At 48.1% G+C, this 17903-nt stretch overlaps 1 protein-coding gene across 1 annotated transcript in view; it reads left to right on the forward strand.

Annotated features, from left to right (window-relative positions):
- Positions 1 to 17759, forward strand: part of ext1b (exostosin glycosyltransferase 1b) — a 65350-nt gene extending 47591 nt beyond the window's left edge. Inside the window, exons 3-11 of the mRNA XM_084696314.1 lie at positions 437 to 544; positions 722 to 841; positions 4698 to 4830; positions 6025 to 6143; positions 8234 to 8329; positions 11156 to 11245; positions 12293 to 12453; positions 12777 to 12948; positions 13553 to 17759. Coding sequence (XP_084552440.1) covers positions 437 to 544; positions 722 to 841; positions 4698 to 4830; positions 6025 to 6143; positions 8234 to 8329; positions 11156 to 11245; positions 12293 to 12453; positions 12777 to 12948; positions 13553 to 13738 — 1185 coding nt within the window. The 3' untranslated portion in view covers positions 13739 to 17759. The remainder of the gene's footprint in view (positions 1 to 436; positions 545 to 721; positions 842 to 4697; positions 4831 to 6024; positions 6144 to 8233; positions 8330 to 11155; positions 11246 to 12292; positions 12454 to 12776; positions 12949 to 13552) is intronic.
- The last annotated feature ends 144 nt before the right edge of the window (positions 17760 to 17903 follow it).

Raw genomic sequence — 17903 nt, forward strand, 5'->3', positions numbered from 1 at the left:
GTGTGTGTGTGTGTGTGTGTGTGTGTGTGTGTGTGTGTGTGTGTGTGTGTGTGTGTGTGTGAGTGAGAGCCAGAGCACAGCCCGAGGGCCAGCGCTGCTGTGGCTGACACCTTTATGACCCCTGAGTGACAGGGCCGTCATTACATCCAAACTCTCCTCGCACACGGCAGCTGTTGGCCTCTCCTCATCCCCCACGTTCTTCTCCTCCACTCATCCCTCTCTCCGCCACCAGCTTTCTGCCAGAGGCCAGGTCTCAGCCGAGCTGTACCTCATCTCGTTTTATCGCTCTCCTCCTCCATCCCTCTGCACGCCCTCCCTCCCCGTCTGGTCTGTCTACCGGCTCGATTCTCTTGTTGACGGCGTGTATGTTTTCAGTCCAGTTCTTTTTCATGAAGAGAAGAGTCATGAACGTGTGTGTGTGTGTGTGTGTGTGCAGGCGGCGTGTGTTCCGGTCATGCTCAGCAACGGCTGGGAGCTGCCCTTCTCTGAGATCATCAGCTGGAACACTGCGGCGGTCATCGGGGACGAGAGACTACTGCTGCAGGTACCTGTCCTGCTCCTCTCTCTCGTTCCTCTGTGTTTGGGCTTTTCCGTCTCCCTGGTCTCTCTGTTTTCTATCTCTGGTGGTCTTTCTCTCTCTCTCTCTCTCTCTCTCTCTCTCTCTCCCTCCCTCCTTCGGTAACCGTGTGGCGTGTGTGTCTCTCTCTCTCTCTCTCTCCAGATCCCGTCCACAGTGCGCTCCATCCATCCAGACCAGATCCTGTCTCTCAGACAGCAGACCCAGTTCCTCTGGGAGGCCTACTTCTCCTCTGTGGAGAAAATAGTGCTGACCACTCTGGAGGTAACGACACGCACACACACACACACACACGCCTTTCTATCTCACCTCTGTCTGTCTCCTTCTCCCAGCCTCCCTCTCGCTATCGCTCGGCCCTCATCATCAATCTTTCCCTGTTCTCGGAGGGTTCCAATGTCACGCCAGCCTCTCTGCGGTGCCGTTCCCCAGACTCTGCTTCATGCTAGGGCGGCTCGCATGCTAACGCAGGCCTCGCACACCTCCGCTCCGTAGTGCCAACTCACGGTGGCATATATACAGCCCTCAAACACACATACCAGGCAACACACACCACAGCCCTGCATTGCGCCACGCCACAGCACAGACGCCCACGTCTAGGCAATGGATACACACATCCTGTCAGCCAAACCCAGCCGGGCTCCATAGCTCCACTAAGCTCCAGCCTTCCAGCCAAACGAGCTGCATGCACGTTTTATTCATGAATGTATTCCTATCATCCAATCAGAGTTGGCCGTCATGACCCCTTGACTGCCCCTGATACCTATCTCTCCAGTCTTGTCCGTCTGCCCCACAGACCTCACAGCAATCAGCTGCTTATCTTAAGCCTTACCCCGGGTACCCTGTAATCTTTCACACATATCGCCATGGCACTTATCTCCACAGCCCGCGTCTCCACAACTGGGGTGTGATGTCACGCCGTCAGACAGTCTTAACCCCCCCCCCCCCCCTCCCGACACCCTGCCAAAGGGCCAGTGACACCCCCTAACCTGGGCGACTTTGACGCTGTTGTTGGGTTGTTGTTTGCGCGTTGCCGAGGCTAAACGTCTAAGCCTGAGTGACTGTCCCGTCCTGCCGGCGAAGGAGGGGGTGGGGGGGTGGAGGGAGGGAGGGGGGTGACATATGTAAATGGCGTTGCCGTGGCAGCCCTGCGAGATAACGAGCAGCATGGTTTATTCATCCTGCCGAGCCGCTCTGCTAGAGATCTGGGCCGATACACACAGACCACATAGACACTGACCCAAACCCAAATACAAGCACACATACTCTTTCACAAACACCTTACTCTGATATCTCAGCAGATTTAATATCTCCTCATGTGCGCGCGCGCACACACACACACACACACACACAACCTCTTTCATCAAACTTGTGGATGCATGGAGCATGGCGTCTCTTTCACAAACCAGCAGGCAAGCTCAACCAATCACAGCCCCTTTCCTGTCAGGAAGTGAGGACGTTTCAACCAATCACAAGGCCAATGGAGCTTCTTGCAGTTCTGGCACACCTATTAACGCTAACTATTAAGACAATTATAGTGGTTCCAGAGAGTGGGGCTGGATCCATCATCGTCTAATTGGGTGTTTGTAGCTTGTGGGGTGGGGAGATTGAGTCGTCTATCAAGCTCAGATAGGTTGGACCGAGTGCTGGGTGGGTTCATGTGAGTGTGTGTGTGTGGTGGGGACGGACGGACGAGTAATGGCCTCTCGTAAGACCTTCAGGCGGTAGTTTTAAGACGGTCATTTTCCTGTTCAAAGGTGAAAAGCAACCGAATTGAGAGGTGGAGGGATTCCACGTTAATTAGTTGGAGCTGATGGCAAATGGTTTTCTGACTGGCCAGAGGGCCCTTAGAAAAAGACCCCACTATGCTCTCTCTCCCCCTCTCTCTCTCTCGTGCTCCCTTCCTCCCTGCCTGGACTCCATCCCTACCCCTCTCTCTCTCTCTCTCTCTCTCTCTCTCTCTCGTGCTCCCTTCCTCCCTCCATCCCTACCCCTCTCTCTCACTCTCTCACCCTCATTCCATTTCCCTCTCACACACACATACTCTTCTTTATTTCATTCCTCCGTCTATAAATGAATGTTGATGCTGCTATGTCAATATGATGACAGTAAGACCCTGCAGCTATATTATTACCATCTCAGGAAGCTCCAGCGCACACTGCCCACCGCACCGCCCACCGTATCACCTCCACCTCTATGTCATCCTCTCTCTCTCTCTCTCTCTCTCTCTCTCTCTCTCTCTCTCTCTCTCTCTCTCTCTCTCTCTCTCTCTCTCTCTCTGTCTCTGTCTCTCTCTGTCTCTCTCTGTCTCTCTCTGTCTCTCTCTGTCTCTCTCTGTCTCTCTGTCTCTCTCTGTCTCTCCCTCTCTCTCTCGTTCTGTCTCTTTCTATTTATATCTTTCCACTCAGAATCCGGTTTATTGCCGGTGGTGGTCGGTGGTGCATAATTAACATAGTAAGTACAAATATATAGAAAGATAAAACAAGTACTGTAGTGCAAGATAGTTCTAGATATAAAATGTTAAAACTGTCATTAAGGTAACAAGTGTAGAATTCACATTCATGTAGCATCAAAGTTTACTTTCGCTTTTTCTCTCCCACTCGCTCGCTTGTTTCTCTAGATATTACCCTCTGTCCCTTTTTTACTCTCACTCTCTCCCTCACTCTCTCCCTCACTCTCTCCCTCACTCTCTCTCCCTCACTCTCTCCCTCACTCTCTCTCCCTCACTCTCTCTGTCTCTCCCTCCCTCTCTCTGTCTCTCCCTCACTCTCTCTGTCTCTCCCTCACTCACTGTCTCTGTCTCTCCCTCACTGTCTCTGTCTCTCCCTCACTCTCTCTGTCTCTCCCTCACTCTCTCTGTCTCTCCCTCCCTCTCTCTGTCTCTCCCTCACTCTCTCTGTCTCTCCCTCCCTCACTGTCTCTGTCTCTCCCTCACTGTCTCTGTCTCTCCCTCACTCTCTCTGTCTCTCCCTCCCTCTCTCTGTCTCTCCCTCCCTCCCTCCCTCACTGTCTCTGTCTCTCCCTCACTCTCTCTGTCTCTCCCTCCCTCTCTCTGTCTCTCCCTCCCTCCCTCCCTCACTGTCTCTGTCTCTCCCTCACTGTCTCTGTCTCTCCCTCACTGTCTCTGTCTCTCCCTCACTGTCTCTGTCTCTCCCTCACTGTCTCTGTCTCTCCCTCACTCTCTCTGTCTCTCCCTCCCTCACTGTCTCTGTCTCTCCCTCACTGTCTCTGTCTCTCCCTCCCTCTCTCTGTCTCTCCCTCACGCTCTCTTTCCATGTTGTTACCAAGCCAACGGCCCAGTCACCTCCAGCCACTGTTAGGACTCAATAGGGGCCATAAAGCAGGGCCGCAAACCTCTGTCGGTTTTACCGAAGCAATTTAGCCTTGCTCAAGGGCACAGCTGTAATATCTCTTTCAGCCTCCTCTGTCTCTCCCTATGGGGGCCAATTGTCCCACCCCCCCATCCCCATCCTTCCTCCCATATTCGCCTGTTCTTAGAAGCAACAGGGGAAATTGGGGCCATTTAAGTGTCTAGCGTGAGTGACCGCTCAGTTTGAGGCTTGGAGGAACTGGCCTGCTCTGACTGACTGCTGATTCAGTGGTCGGGTCGTGTGTGTTAGATCTGATCTGTCTGGGGAGCTTTATTAGGTTCAATGGTGGCCTGATTGAAGTAGAGGTCTATTTAGGTAGCTTTATTGACCATGGAGTTTGTCTGGTAATAAAAAATGATGAGTCATGTTGTACACAGAGCCCATTTCACTATGTCATATAAGTAACGTTGTCTTGTTATAATTGCTTTCATCTGCGGTTTCTGGGGAACACAAACTAGCTCAGTGATTCACAGTCAACGTTTTATTGTATTGACAAGACTTATTTTGTGTCTGGGTCGGGGAGTTTTGGATCAACAACGATTCTGGAGTGACTGATGACTCATCTCTGGCTGGGTTTCTATTAGAATTGACTTTTTTCGTTATTCAGTTTGATGAAAAGACTTCTGTTCTCATGTTCTTTTTGCTTTAGTTCCCCCAAAAGAGGCAACCAAAAAAAAAAAAAACGATTCTAACAACTGGGCTTTATTGCTCTTTCTCACTGACTCTCTCTCTCTCCATCCCTCTGTTTCCAGATTATCCAGGACCGTGTTTTGGAGTCCTCATCCAGGAGTACCCTGATGTGGAACCGGCATCCTGGGGGGCTCTTCGCCCTGCCGCAGTACTCCCCCCACCTGGGGGACTTCCCCTTCTACTACGCCACCCTAGGTCAGTGGTGGTACTGCGCTACGCGGCACCACACTAAAACCTGATGTGTCAGCCTAGGTGTCTTCAGTACTGGTTTCTGATGTCTGCTACACTGGATGTGTAGAACCACATCTCTGAGGAGGTTCTCCTGCCTGAGACATGCTCTGGGGGCCTGCTTGGCCCTCAAGGACTCCTGGTGTCTCCTGGTCTTCTACTCCTGGTCTTCTACTCCTGGCCTATTGTCACATTTGACCTTCACATGTGAATGAAATGCTGGTGCTGTGTCCCCTACCTAGAGTGTTGATACTAATAGTCGACCCTCTTGAGCCTAAGTTCACATGTCCTCGACACACTCAGCTGTAACCTTGGTAACAGATCGACGACTGGACCAGGGATGGATGTTTGTATTAGGCAGTTGACACACTGAACGCACACACACACACACATCTTCACTCGATTCACCGTGCTAAAGCAGTGGATGTGGCTTTGACCTCATTGGGCGCTCACACACACACACACACACACACACACCTGAGCAGCCTCCCTCCCTCAGTCTTCATCACCGGGGTTAGGCAGCCCTGTCAATCCAGCCTTCACTGATTGAGCACCTCAGGAGGGCTGCAGATATTAAAAACAATCGCCCTGGTGACAAGCATGGATCACCTTGCTGGGGTTTTGTATTTGTTTGTTGGAGAGACACCAGTTCACCATGGGGATCCTTAAAGGAACAAGGTGTTGTGAGCAGGGATGAATTAGGAGGGAGAGAGGGAGAGATAACGGAGAAATCTGTCTTCCAAACGACTGACATGAAATCCAATTGTTTCCCTTGAGAGCCGGTCTCCCGGCTCAGGGTGAAGAGGGGTTTTGTTGGGTGATAAAAACAACTGGTTGACTGGCGTTGTCGTGCAGATATGAAGTGGGCACTAATAGCTACATCAGTCATCAAGCTGGCTAATTTGTTTTGGAACGCTAATTAACAACCAAAACAATGAATCAGGTCAAGTCTAGTTAATAGACAAAGCCTGACTGTACAAAGAGAAGTTTTCCATGTTCCGTGTTTTGAGAGATTCAGAGCTGTCTGATGTTGGCGACACAATACGTGTAATGTTGCTTGTATCGTGTGGTTGAGTTCCAGTTCTTAAACCATGCCCTACATGTATGCATTTTTAACCTGAGTAACTTGTTCATCTTGCTGTTATTTTGGTTGTCCTCCAGGAATGAAACCGTACGCTAAGTTCACAGCCGTCATCCATGCTGTCACCCCCCTGGTCTCCCAGTCCCAGCCTATTCTCAAGCTGCTGCTGGCTGTCGCCAAGTCACAGTACTGTGCTCAGGTAAGGAATTCAAGTGTGTGTGTGTGTGTGTTTAAAAGGGAGAGTTCACAGCTGCTTTGTGTGGAGTGTGTGTGTGTTCATTCAATTCTCAATTCTTAAGAAAACTCGACCAGAAATATCTTATTATGCTGAATGATGGAGTTGGGCACCTGAGCAACAAACACGCACACAAACACACGCGCGCAGTAAACCAGTAAACTTCCCCCCCCAATTGAATTAGAGCAGCAGTTTGTAGTGGAGGGGCCACATCTGTCTACATGGCGCCAGGTCTGTGGGTGATGTTCCTTGGCGCAGCTGGTAACAACATGTATTGATTCGTAGCTTTTTACACAGAGACGCGCAATAAAATGAAAGTGGCTCCCCTGATGGTCGTGTGTGTGTGTGTGTGTGTGTGGAGGAGGGGGTGCATGTATGCAAGTGTGTGTGCGTTTATACGTTGCTGTGTTCCACTCCACTCAATTGTTTTTGAAAAATGTTCTTAACGCGTCTTAATGTCCGACGGTCGCCCCCCCTAGTTGCGCTTAATATATTACATATATTATAAACGTATATTTATTTTAATTGAAGCATTACATAGATATCTAAAGCTATTTATGTATGAATAATATGTATCATTATATCTAAATTTATTAAATACATTAAATATATATACTGTATAAACAGTTGGTGTGTGGGATGTGTTTGAACCATTGGTTTGCTTCAGTTTTCCGCCATATCTTGACACTGGTAGCGTTCGAACCAATCAAAGAGGTTTGTCGTCTGGCTTCGGGCTAAGTGGATAGGGCAGGTTCCAGGTGTAAACCGGAGAGCCAGGTACACAACAGTTCCTTCACATTGTATCAAGCCACAAAGCCTGCATGTTAAGGGGGCCGGGGAGTGGAGGAAGGGGGAGACGAATATAAATAAATGAATGGAACAGAGAGAATGAGAGGGAGGGGGCGGGGAGAGAAAATTGGGAGCAAGAAAGCTTTTGAGACGGTTCTGGCAAAGGCAGGAGGCGGAATGGAGATTGTGGACCTCCTGCTGTGTGCGTGCGTGTGTGCGTGCGTGTGTGCGCGTGTTTTCTCTGTTCTGGGAGGAACAGTGTGTCGTCCGCTCACATCTCTTGACATAGAGGCATGCATACTCTCTCACATCCACACCACGCACACACCTCCCTGAGAAGGCTGGTGGGCTAACAGAGACGCCATCTGCCTTTCCAGCTCCCCCGGCAGCAGAGCACCAGAATAGATCCATGGAAGCATGGATTCACACGGCTCTCTGAGAAAACCAAGTCTTGCTGGTTGACTAGGGTGTGTGTGTGTGTGTGTGAGGAGTCAGATGGCTGAGCGGTGCGGGAGTCGGGCTAGTAATCAGAAGGTTGCCGGATTGATTCCCCACCGTGTCAAATGACGTTGTGTCCTTGGGGGGAATGGCCCTGTACTTATTGTTATTGTAAGTCGCTCTGGATAACAGCGTCTGCTAAATGACTAAATGTAAATGTGTTTGTGTGGGTAAGATAGTGTTGGAATTCTATTGATTTCACACGTGTTGTGTGTCCCATATCCTTCTTCCATGCTTACATGGGATGTACTATCCATCTACAAGCATACATGCATCTCTCGCACACTGTTATCTCCAGTCAGCCTGAGAAGACCAAGAGGGAGTGAAAGGATGTGTGTGTGATAGAAACTGGAGGGAGAAATGTTAGACAACAACAGAAAGGGCGGGGGGGATGGAGGGATGAAAGGAGTAAGAGAGTTGGGAGAGAAGGCAGCGGGGGAAATGTTGGGGTTCAGACGTGCTTAGGGATGCGCATAGGTGTTGTGTGTGTTCCTCGTTAAACATTCATGCCAACCCGTGTCAACCTGGAAGGCGAATCGTTAAGGTTAACCGAAGGTTTGATTGCATGCAGGTCTCAGGGCACAGGACCCCTTGTACAACATGATATGATCTGCCAGTGTTGATGAGGCAGAACGACTGTCTCCTCAATGGGTTTTTTCACTGTCACTTCTCTCTCCAGCTTTAACACCCCATCAAATGATTTGATTAGTTTGTTGAATTGGTAAAACATTGGAACTTTTTCTCCCTCTCACTGTACACTGTCTCAGATCATCGTGTTGTGGAACTGTGACAAGCCCCTCCCTGCCAAGCACCGCTGGCCAGTCACCTCAGTACCTGTCATTGTCATCGAGGGAGAAAACAAGGTGAGCGACATACACACACACACACACACACTCGCTCCGGGATCCCATTTTGATTCCTTCACGCCCCAAACGACAGATTGCTACCATCTTAGACTCACCGCGTTCCAAAGCGCAGTGCTTTCCCGCCATTTTGTTGTCTCTGTGTTTGATCGACAGCTATATCTTATCAGTTATCTCCTCTGACAGACAGACAGCTCTCGCTGTTCCTTTGCCTGAGACGCAGTGTGTCTGCTGTCACATGAGTGACAGAAGCTAATGAACTGTTATTGTGACTGACTTTGTCATAACACCACCCTCTGTTTTGGTTAGTTACCAGGCTAGACAGAACACTAGCAGTCTGTACAGTGTTATTATAAGAACCTTTTGAGCACCCCCTCTGAAGGTTCTCTGTGACCTGAACCATGGAGGTCAACCATAACGTGTGTGTGTGTGGTCTGTGAGGGTAAACCCGTGACGGCACCCATCCTGTCAGTAACACCCAATGCTGTCCTCATTGTAACTCCCATGCAGGCCCATGAGAGTGGTCAGGGGTTTTGGTTAGCCTACCCTATATCCCTGAGTGGTTTTTCCTGAGCTGTCAATCCCAGATTGTGCGTTGTGTTTGGCTGTGGGTTGGTGACAGTGGGCGGGGCTGGGTGCCAGGCGGGCTGTGGTTTGTTGTGCTTGTGGTGGCCGACTTGTTTACTGTGGCGACCTAAGCTGTGTGCCTCCGGCCCAGCAGAAAGACTGGAGGAGGAGCTTCACATGATCTCTTTTCTCTCTACATGTCTCTCCCTACATGCCTGGCTCTCTGCTGTTTTCTCTCCCTCTCGCTCTCTCTCTCTCTCGCTCTCTCTCGCTCTCTCTTGCTCTCTCTCCATACTGGCATGGTCGCCACAAGCTTGTTTAAGTCTTTCCTACTAAGCCCTGGGAGCGAGCCAGCAGTGTTATTGTGGTTTACACACTCTTCTGGTCGATCGCTCTCTCTCCCTCTTTCTCATTTTCTCTCGTTCTCTCCATCTCTCTGAGGCCATCTGATAACTGTTCTATCACTCTTCTCCTTCTGTCGTACCTCTCTCTGTCTCCCTGTCTCTCTCTCTGTCTCTCGCTCACTGTCTCTCTTTCTGTCTCTCTCTCTCTTCCTGTCTCTCTCTGTCTCTCTCTCTCTCTCTTCATGTCTGTCTCTGTCTCTCTCTCCATGTCTCTCTTGGCTGGAGGCAGATTCCTCCTCTAAAAGCTCACATTCCTGGTGCGTTCCCAACTCCCCCCCCCCGGCGAATGTGTCACACTTCTAACGCTACAAACCATCTGGGATAGGAACGCCAGCCTCTCATCTTCCTCTCTCCTTCTCTCCCTCCCTCCCTTCTTTATCTCTCTCTCTCTTGTTATTTCTCTTTTGAGATCTCTTATTGAGCCTCTTATCACCCCCTGCTCGTTGTTTCTCTATCCCTCCCTCTCAGCTTTCTTTCTTCCCTCCCCCTCCTACCACATCATTGGAAAACCCCAAAAAACAAAGCAGGGGGAAGGAGAGACCTTTTTCTCTTTGGGCACGGTACCGTATTACCGTGGCGTTGACAAGCGCAGGCCCCAGGGTTGGTCTAAAGTTTGCGGTTGGAATGACGAGAGCCTCTCCACCAGCCTATCAACACACCTTTCAATCACACGCCTCAAACCCTCACCCTCGTGACAGGCTGACAAGCTAAGCCTGAACACTCACTTCCCTCTGTGACTGTTGGAGTGTTCCAGAGAGGGGAGGAAGAGGATGACACTTGACCGAACGACCCCCGAACAAAGTCTTCATAGCTTTGTGATGAGTCACACGTTTGGAAATGTTGACGGTTTATCGACTCATTACTTGTCGTGTTGCTGCTCTTGGCTGTCATCCCCCCCCCCCACACACACACACACACACAAACACAGTGTCGTTGAGTCATCTTCAGGATTCTTCCGAGCCAGTCGGGTTGGATGGTGGAGAGGTGTTTGTTAGGAAGCTTGTGCTCTTTGACACTTCAGCCTCCGTGCATCCGTGCTCCCCTTCCAGACCTCCTGGCATTTTCTGTAAGCGGCAGCCTTTAAGAGAAAACACCAGATGCTCTTAGAACAATATGACCTTCAGGTCCCACAAGTTTCTCCTGGGAGTAGGTGGCTTTCATACAGGGTTTTAACTTGCACGCATGTGTGATTTCCAGGCTCTATGATTGTACAGGAGTGTGCTTGTGGCTATTTACTTGCATCTCGGTGTGGGGGAGTTGTTTGTACTTCAGATGCTGGTTGTTGTCCAGTATACACCCATACGCTGCTGTCTGAGTTGCATCTCTGCTTCGAGCTTTCAAAGTCCGACCCCCATATTCATCACATCTAAATATCTCTCCACTCAGACTCTGCCTCCGCTCTCCAGTAAATAATACAGACCTTAGCGTGTCACATGAATCATTAAGCAGGGAAGACCCAAGGGAAATGTGTGCCAAATGTTACAGGACTGTGTGTGTGTGTGTGTGTGTGTATTCGTGTACACGTGCGCCTTCACCACCATAATTCAGGTCAGATGTCCTCTGCTGATTGGATACACCAGCTGTATGTAATCACCAAGAGAGTGGAAGTAAAGGCAGTGGAATCTGTTAATGTCTGTGGGGACAAAAGCTGTCACCCTCGATTTCGTCGATGTCCCGTTCGCTTCTTGGATTGAACTTGACCCCTGCGAGCAGTGGGTTCGGGTTCCTTCTACTCGACATCTCCTCCAGCCTCGTTGGCTGGAACGCTCAGGCGTAGGGTGGCTCGAGTGTCGCCGTTGAAGCTGAACACCTCGTGTGGTGTTTCACCCCGCGTGCTCTCTGTCGCCCCCTGCAGATCATGAGCAGCCGGTTCCTGCCCTATGAGACCATAGTGACGGACGCCGTGTTCAGTCTGGACGAGGACACGGTTCTCTCTACCACAGAGGTCAGTCGCTACACTCAACACTAATCCTTTCTCTCTCTCTCTCTCTCTCTCTCTCTCTCACACGCACATTCTGTCCATATATATATATCCCTCTCTCTACATGGCTCTCTCTTTCCTTCTCCCCACGGGACCTGGTGGTTGGGGCAGGCTGCTGTGGCCTCAGCCCTCCTCTCCTGGCCTCCTCTGCCCCCTCTCTTGTGTTCTCTTCTACTCTGCTGATGAGGAGGATGATGATGTCACCGCTGGCCTGGCTCCAGCCCCTCAGTGCTTTGTGTGGCACTGCGTCAGCACAGACGCTGGCTGGCTGAGAGGACGTAGAGAGAGAGAGAGAGAGAGAGGGAGAGAGAGAGATGGTTCCTAACTTCTCCCTCTCTGTCCCACATGCTACTCGATCTCCTTTTTGGTTTCTCGCACGCCCTCTCCCTTTCTCTCTCCCATTCTGTCTCTCACTCTTGCATTTGTCCTTCTTTTGTTCTTTGTCCTCACGTCCCACTTCTCTTGACTCACGCCTCTCTTCAGCTCTTCCTCCCCCCCCCCCCCCACTTTCTCTCAACTGCTGCCTCCGCACACTTTCCATCCCTCCCTCGTTCTAATTGCATCCCTCCATCGTGTGGCGCGCTGATGGAAATGACTATATTGTGTCAGTTAAATGGAACCGTTGTCTCTTTCTGTAATGTCATTTGTCCCGGGGCACACATTTTGCAGTAACATCGTCAACACAGATGTTAAACACAGTGACGGGTGTAGAGGAGGATCCTATCAAGGCTGTTATTGGTGCTATTAAGCTTTTAATTCCATTGCTAATGCGGAGACTGCTTTGGCTGGCTGGCTAGCTGGCTGGCTGTTAAAGTTGGGTCTATTTGATGGTTTTTTTTTCTGTAATTATTTGTTTAAATGCTTTGATCAGCTCAGAGAGGTCAGCCAACTGCAGTGCGGCTTTGAAAAGACTGGTGTGCGGGTTTCAGTGTGTCTAATACGATTGTGTCTGTGTGTTGCTATGGTGTGTGTGTGTGCGTATCAAGTGATTCTCTCTGTCTCTCTCATCAGGTCGATTTTGCCTTTACGGTGTGGCAGAGTTTCCCAGAGAGGATTGTGGGATATCCTGCCCGTAGCCATTTCTGGGACAGCAACAAGGAACGCTGGGGGTACACGTCCAAGTGGACCAACGACTACTCCATGGTGCTCACCGGGGCAGCCATCTACCATAGGTAACAACCATGGCTCACAGGAGCCAGGCTGGAACTTCCAGAACCACTGCCACTACAGATGTTGGGGAAACATTTCATTGTGTTGTGCAGCGTTGCTTGACCACTGTCTCGCCATTGGCTATACGGTGTCATTTGTCCAAAGTTAAACTGATTACTTCGAACCAATGAGCTGGCGTAACTGAAGTCAATCCGTGTTAAATAAGTCAAATCAATCTATCGACCAGGGCACGTGCAAGCTCCATTAACCAATCCATCCATCGATAATCTGGTTGAATGTCATTGCACCAACATTAGATCTCACCCCCCCCCTTCTCCCGCTCCAGGTATTACCACTTCCTGTACACCAATTTCCTGCCGGACAGCCTGAAGGGCATGGTGGACCAGCTGGCCAACTGCGAGGACATCCTCATCAACTTCTTGGTCTCCGCGGTAACCAAGCTCCCTCCCATCAAGGTCACCCAGAAGAAGCAGTACAAGGAGACCATGATGGGACAGGTGAGAGATACTGACTCATCTTTCTGAATAATGATAGGATTGATAGCATTGCTTAATATTAATTGGGCTTACAGGTCTGAATACTTCAAATGCAGTAAAATCACTGATGGTCAGGAGGTGTCTTTGAAACATTTTGTTTTCCAAAGACTTTATTCTCCACAACCCAATCTGACAGGTCACGTTATTTTGACTAGATGTTCAAGTCATAGATGGTCATAGTGTTCTTTTCTCTCTCTCTCATCTCTCTTTCTCTCTCGTCTCTCTTCCCTCTTTTCTTTCTCTCTCGTCTCTCTTCCCTCTCGGCTCTCTTTCTCTCTGGTCTCTCTTTCTCTCGTCTCTCTTACTCTCTCTTTTCTGTCTCTCTTGTCTCTTTTTCCCTCTTTTCTTTCTTTCTCGTCTCTCTTCCCTCTCGTCTCTCTTTCTCTCTGGTCTCTCTTTCTCTCGTCTCTCTTACTCTCTCTTTTCTTTCTCTCTCGTCTCTCTTCCCTCTCGTCTCTCTTTCTCTCTGGTCTCTCTTTCTCTCTCGTCTCTCTTACTCTCTCGTCTCTTTCTCTCTTGTCTCTTTCTCTCTTGTCTCTCTCCCTCTTGGTTCTCTCCCGTTCAGACGTCGCGGGCATCGCGTTGGGCTGACCCAGACCACTTCGCTCAGCGGCAGACGTGCATGAACAAGTTCGCCAGCTGGTTTGGCGGCATGCCGCTGGTCCACTCCCAGATGAGACTGGACCCGCTTCTGTTCAAGGACCAGGTCTCCATCCTCCGCAAGAAATACAGGGACATCGAGCGCCTCTGACAGGCCTGGCGCCCCCTGCAGGAGGGGCGGGGGGAGGGGCGGGGGGAGGGGAGAGACTCAGTGGAGAGCCGGAGTAGGAGGTCCCCGGTAGGACAGTCAGCCACCCAGCTAGGGGGCACTTGACCTCTCTGTCTTCCACTTAGCACATTGCCAATGACCACAGCGCCAGGACTTGAAAAGAATTAAGCGCCGGTGTCTGGAGAACCTCACAAACACACACACACACACACACAAACTATAGAACGACATAGACATTCAGTCCCCTGGAACAGACAAATATACACTACTGACATTGAGACTCTTGGATAGAATATTTTTTGTATGAATGCCACAAAACAAAGTGAGTGTCCTGTGATCTCAGTACACGTGCAGGAAGGTAAATGACCCAAACCCAAAACCCCGCCCATCGGTTTGGTAACTATGACAATGCAACACCCTAACCCACCCTCCCACCCCTTTCTACCTAATCAGAACCTCTTAGAACTGCATCATGACACCTGACACACCCATTCAGGGTCCATTCAGCCATGGACCCTTGGGAAACCCTGTTCTTTTTTTCTGGACGCTTTTCCTCATGCGTGTTCAACTGCTTATTGCCTTTCAATCTAAACATTTCTATTTCAAATGTTCTCTGTAATTTGGATGTCGTGAACTTTCTATGTGTGATTGTTATTTTCTGAAAGGGAGGTTAACTAACTGCCGTTAGAAGAAAGAAAAAAACTTCTAGCCTTGAGAAAAGGCCTTCCCCAATAGCAGCATCATATTAGAATCTGTCTCTTGGGCGTCTACCACTGACATAACTGGGAAAATATGATATGCTTCAATGTTTGTAAAAAAAAAAAAAAAAAAAGGCAATTTTCCTTTTCTCCTTCTCTTTTATTTTTCTCGTCCGACTCCAGTGGAACTCCCTGCCTTCTAAACTAAACTCCTTTACCCGTTTACTCCCAGTGTTGCTCAGAGCAACGCTACGGCAGGAATAAAAATGTAGGCCTCTAAACAGGTCTTACCCCGCCTGCACCTTGTCACGAGATATTCCTTTCTTTTTATTTCCAAAATGCGTCACGTTCCAGAAGGTGACATTAGGGACTTAATTGCCTTTTTAAATTGCTTTTTGCACATTCACTCCTCGCCACCTAACTCTCCCCTCCCTTAAGTCAATTTGGCACCATTAGATGTGGGGGAAAAAATACCCTTCTATAATTTTTTAGTCATTACTATAGAGACGGTCCCCTCACTACTTCAGAATAACTTTGTTCATTGTTGTTTTGTGTTCAATTACATTGAACTATTTCCTTTGGAAGTGCTGGCTTTCCAAAGGGAACAGGCCCAGATGAAAACATATTTACCGTTAAAGGTTGTCTGCTGGATACAATGACCCTTCACCTTACCCTATCACTGGCTCAGTGGTTCCCAACCCTGGTCCTCAGGGCACCCCTGTCCTGCATGTTTTAGATGTTTCCCTGCTCCGACACACCTGATTCAAATGACGGGTCATAAGCAGGCTTCTGCAGAGCTGGATAACGACCCATTTATTTGAATCAGGTGTGTTGGAGCAGGGAAACATCTAAAACATGCAGGACAGGGGGTCCCTTAGGACCAGGGTTGGGAACCACTGCACTAGATAATGCTAACCTTAATGCTAACCTTGAGAAGGCCGCTAGTCCTCCGTCCACCTGGCACTGTCTTAGTCATGACTACAACCACCCTGTTGCCATTGCCTAGGCTACATTGTTCCCCATCTTCTCACGATTCAGCGTAATAACATACATTTGCCACCAGCCACAAACGATCACAAGCACACGGTGGTTCAATTGGAAAATATAGCATAGCTATTATATTTTTTTCTAGGGCAACGACTTGGAGAGATTGTTGATTGTGGTCATTAAGTCTTCATTGCCTCAACCCATTCTGCCAGCCAGTCAGTAAGTCTACTCAAACAGGTACTTGAATGTGATAAGACTTGAAGGAGTGTGATGCTTTTTTTTGTGGCCTTTATTGTGAAGGGTGTGCCAGACAAGAGTCTGCTCTATGAATCTTCTCTGGGTTCTTCCTGAATAGGTTTTCTCTTCTTTCTTTTTTATGCTGTCATATCATGATGCAATCTGCAGAGGTCAACATTTTAATGACTGCTGTTTATATACAAAGTACAATCCACTGCCAATTACTTTATAGTCGATAGACTTTGTTTCACTGATTTCTGTCATGCTATCCTTCAACCATAATATCATTTCATACATAATCATATCACAATACTTACTACAAGATTATTACTACAAAGTGCATTTCAAAGCTGGTTTCATGTTGGTTATATTGTTGTCGTTTTTCTCTCCTACGCTCTCTGCAACATGTTTGCATATTGTGTTTGTATTTACTCAGTGGCTTATCCGCAACACAAGTTTATTTTGTCTGATTTTATTCCGGCCAAGAGAGATTTGTTGTATTTGGTGCGGCGTGACAGAAAGCCCTGTGTCACTTGGTAGGAAGCCGTTGAAATTTAAGGTTTATGCAAAATGATTTCCCGTCTGAAGTTTAGTGAACTGTCTTTAAAATTGATTTTGAGCCATTTATATCTACGTTTGTTTGAATTGTTTAGACATTGCAAGAGAGGAAGACAAGTCTAGGAACCCTTAAGACCAGTGCAGGAAAAAACTAGAGACATTTTACTGTATTTAAACATTATTTATTTTCACATACAAACAAAACCAGACAGTATAACCGGCTATATGAGGGGAGATGAGTGGATAGAAAAACAAACATCTAATAGCTGGTGGAAGTCAGAGATAAACAAAAATCCTGTTCATTTTGAATGCAACTTTGTGTATGCCAATGTGGTTTTTTTTGTTAGTTTTTTTCAGTTTGTATTTCCATTAAACCATCCATCCTGCTTTTACATTCTTTCTGTAATCCACTGCCACAACAACTCACTGCCGTTATAAGAATACACTTTGAGTTATGATGCAATTGAATTCTAAATAGCAATGAAGAAAAAGCATGATAGCAACCAATATTGTAGAATTGGATTTGGCCGGAACGTTTTGTCTCTCTGTGTGAGAGGGGCATTGTTAAACCCCACCAAAGATTATCCCGCGCTGCCAGGGAGAGCAAAACTACAGACAGCTGGGTCTCATCTAACTGATGGAAGTTCTTAGTATTTCTGCTGAGTACTTTTACTACGAGTTTATTTCTCTGTATTGCATCTCCCTGCAGAGAATAACATGAGCTGCAATGCACCATGGGATAGATTTAGTAGCCTTTGCACCAGGTGTGAATGTTGCATATGCCTCCTGTAAAGGGATTTAGAGCCTGCTATCTGGATAAACTAGTTATAATAAACATTGTGACTAATGTTACTAGTATTACATTTTTAAAGTGAAGGCTCTCTTTTTGGTCCACAACTCAAGTGCAGATTTTAATTAAATCTGGTGCAAATGCCTAGTAAATCTACACATGTATGGGTTAGAAAAAATAATTGAATGATCTCTGTTGGGTCAAAGGATGCTAGGCTACTGTTTGCTCATGTTGCATCAGAAACCTATGCTCGACACGTTTTAGAAATAATTAAGACATGTATTCTCATACCAGTGGTGTACTAGCCAGAAAGTAAGCAATTCATTGTGCCTTTTTTTGATCTGGATTCTTTTTGTGACGTCATGGCAGCTTCACGGCTGTCAATCATTGGAGTGGTGTCGTATTGGGGTCGCTGTGACCTCGTCATTCACTGGAGCTTTACAGCCCGCAATCTCACCTGCGCCACTCGCTCTGCTCAACGGGACAGTGATGACATCACTCACTCTGCATGGCCACCCTAGGCTTATCAGTGATTGGCTGATGTGTCATGCCGGATGGCGAATCGCTTCAACAGCTGTTCTGATGCTTCCCTCTCTCCCTCCCTCCCTCTCTCCCTCCCTCCTTGTAATTAACAAATGACTTTTATAGAAGTAATAAATAAAATAGAAAAATGCCAATTTTGTAAGGATGATTTATAATAATAAAAAAAGAATAAACTCATATTTGACGATAACCATCTCTGCCTGTTCTCAGATTCTACACTTATAAACATCAGTCATTAATGCATATTCTGCATGCACAATTTAACATACATACACTCATCCCAATGCACATTCAGTTCACATAAGTGAGAAGTTTCTAGTAAATATATTATCAT

This window comes from Hypomesus nipponensis, chromosome 4 (assembly GCF_054491055.1).
Source record: "Hypomesus nipponensis isolate SF chromosome 4, ASM5449105v1, whole genome shotgun sequence".
NCBI classification, from domain to species: domain Eukaryota; kingdom Metazoa; phylum Chordata; class Actinopteri; order Osmeriformes; family Osmeridae; genus Hypomesus; species Hypomesus nipponensis.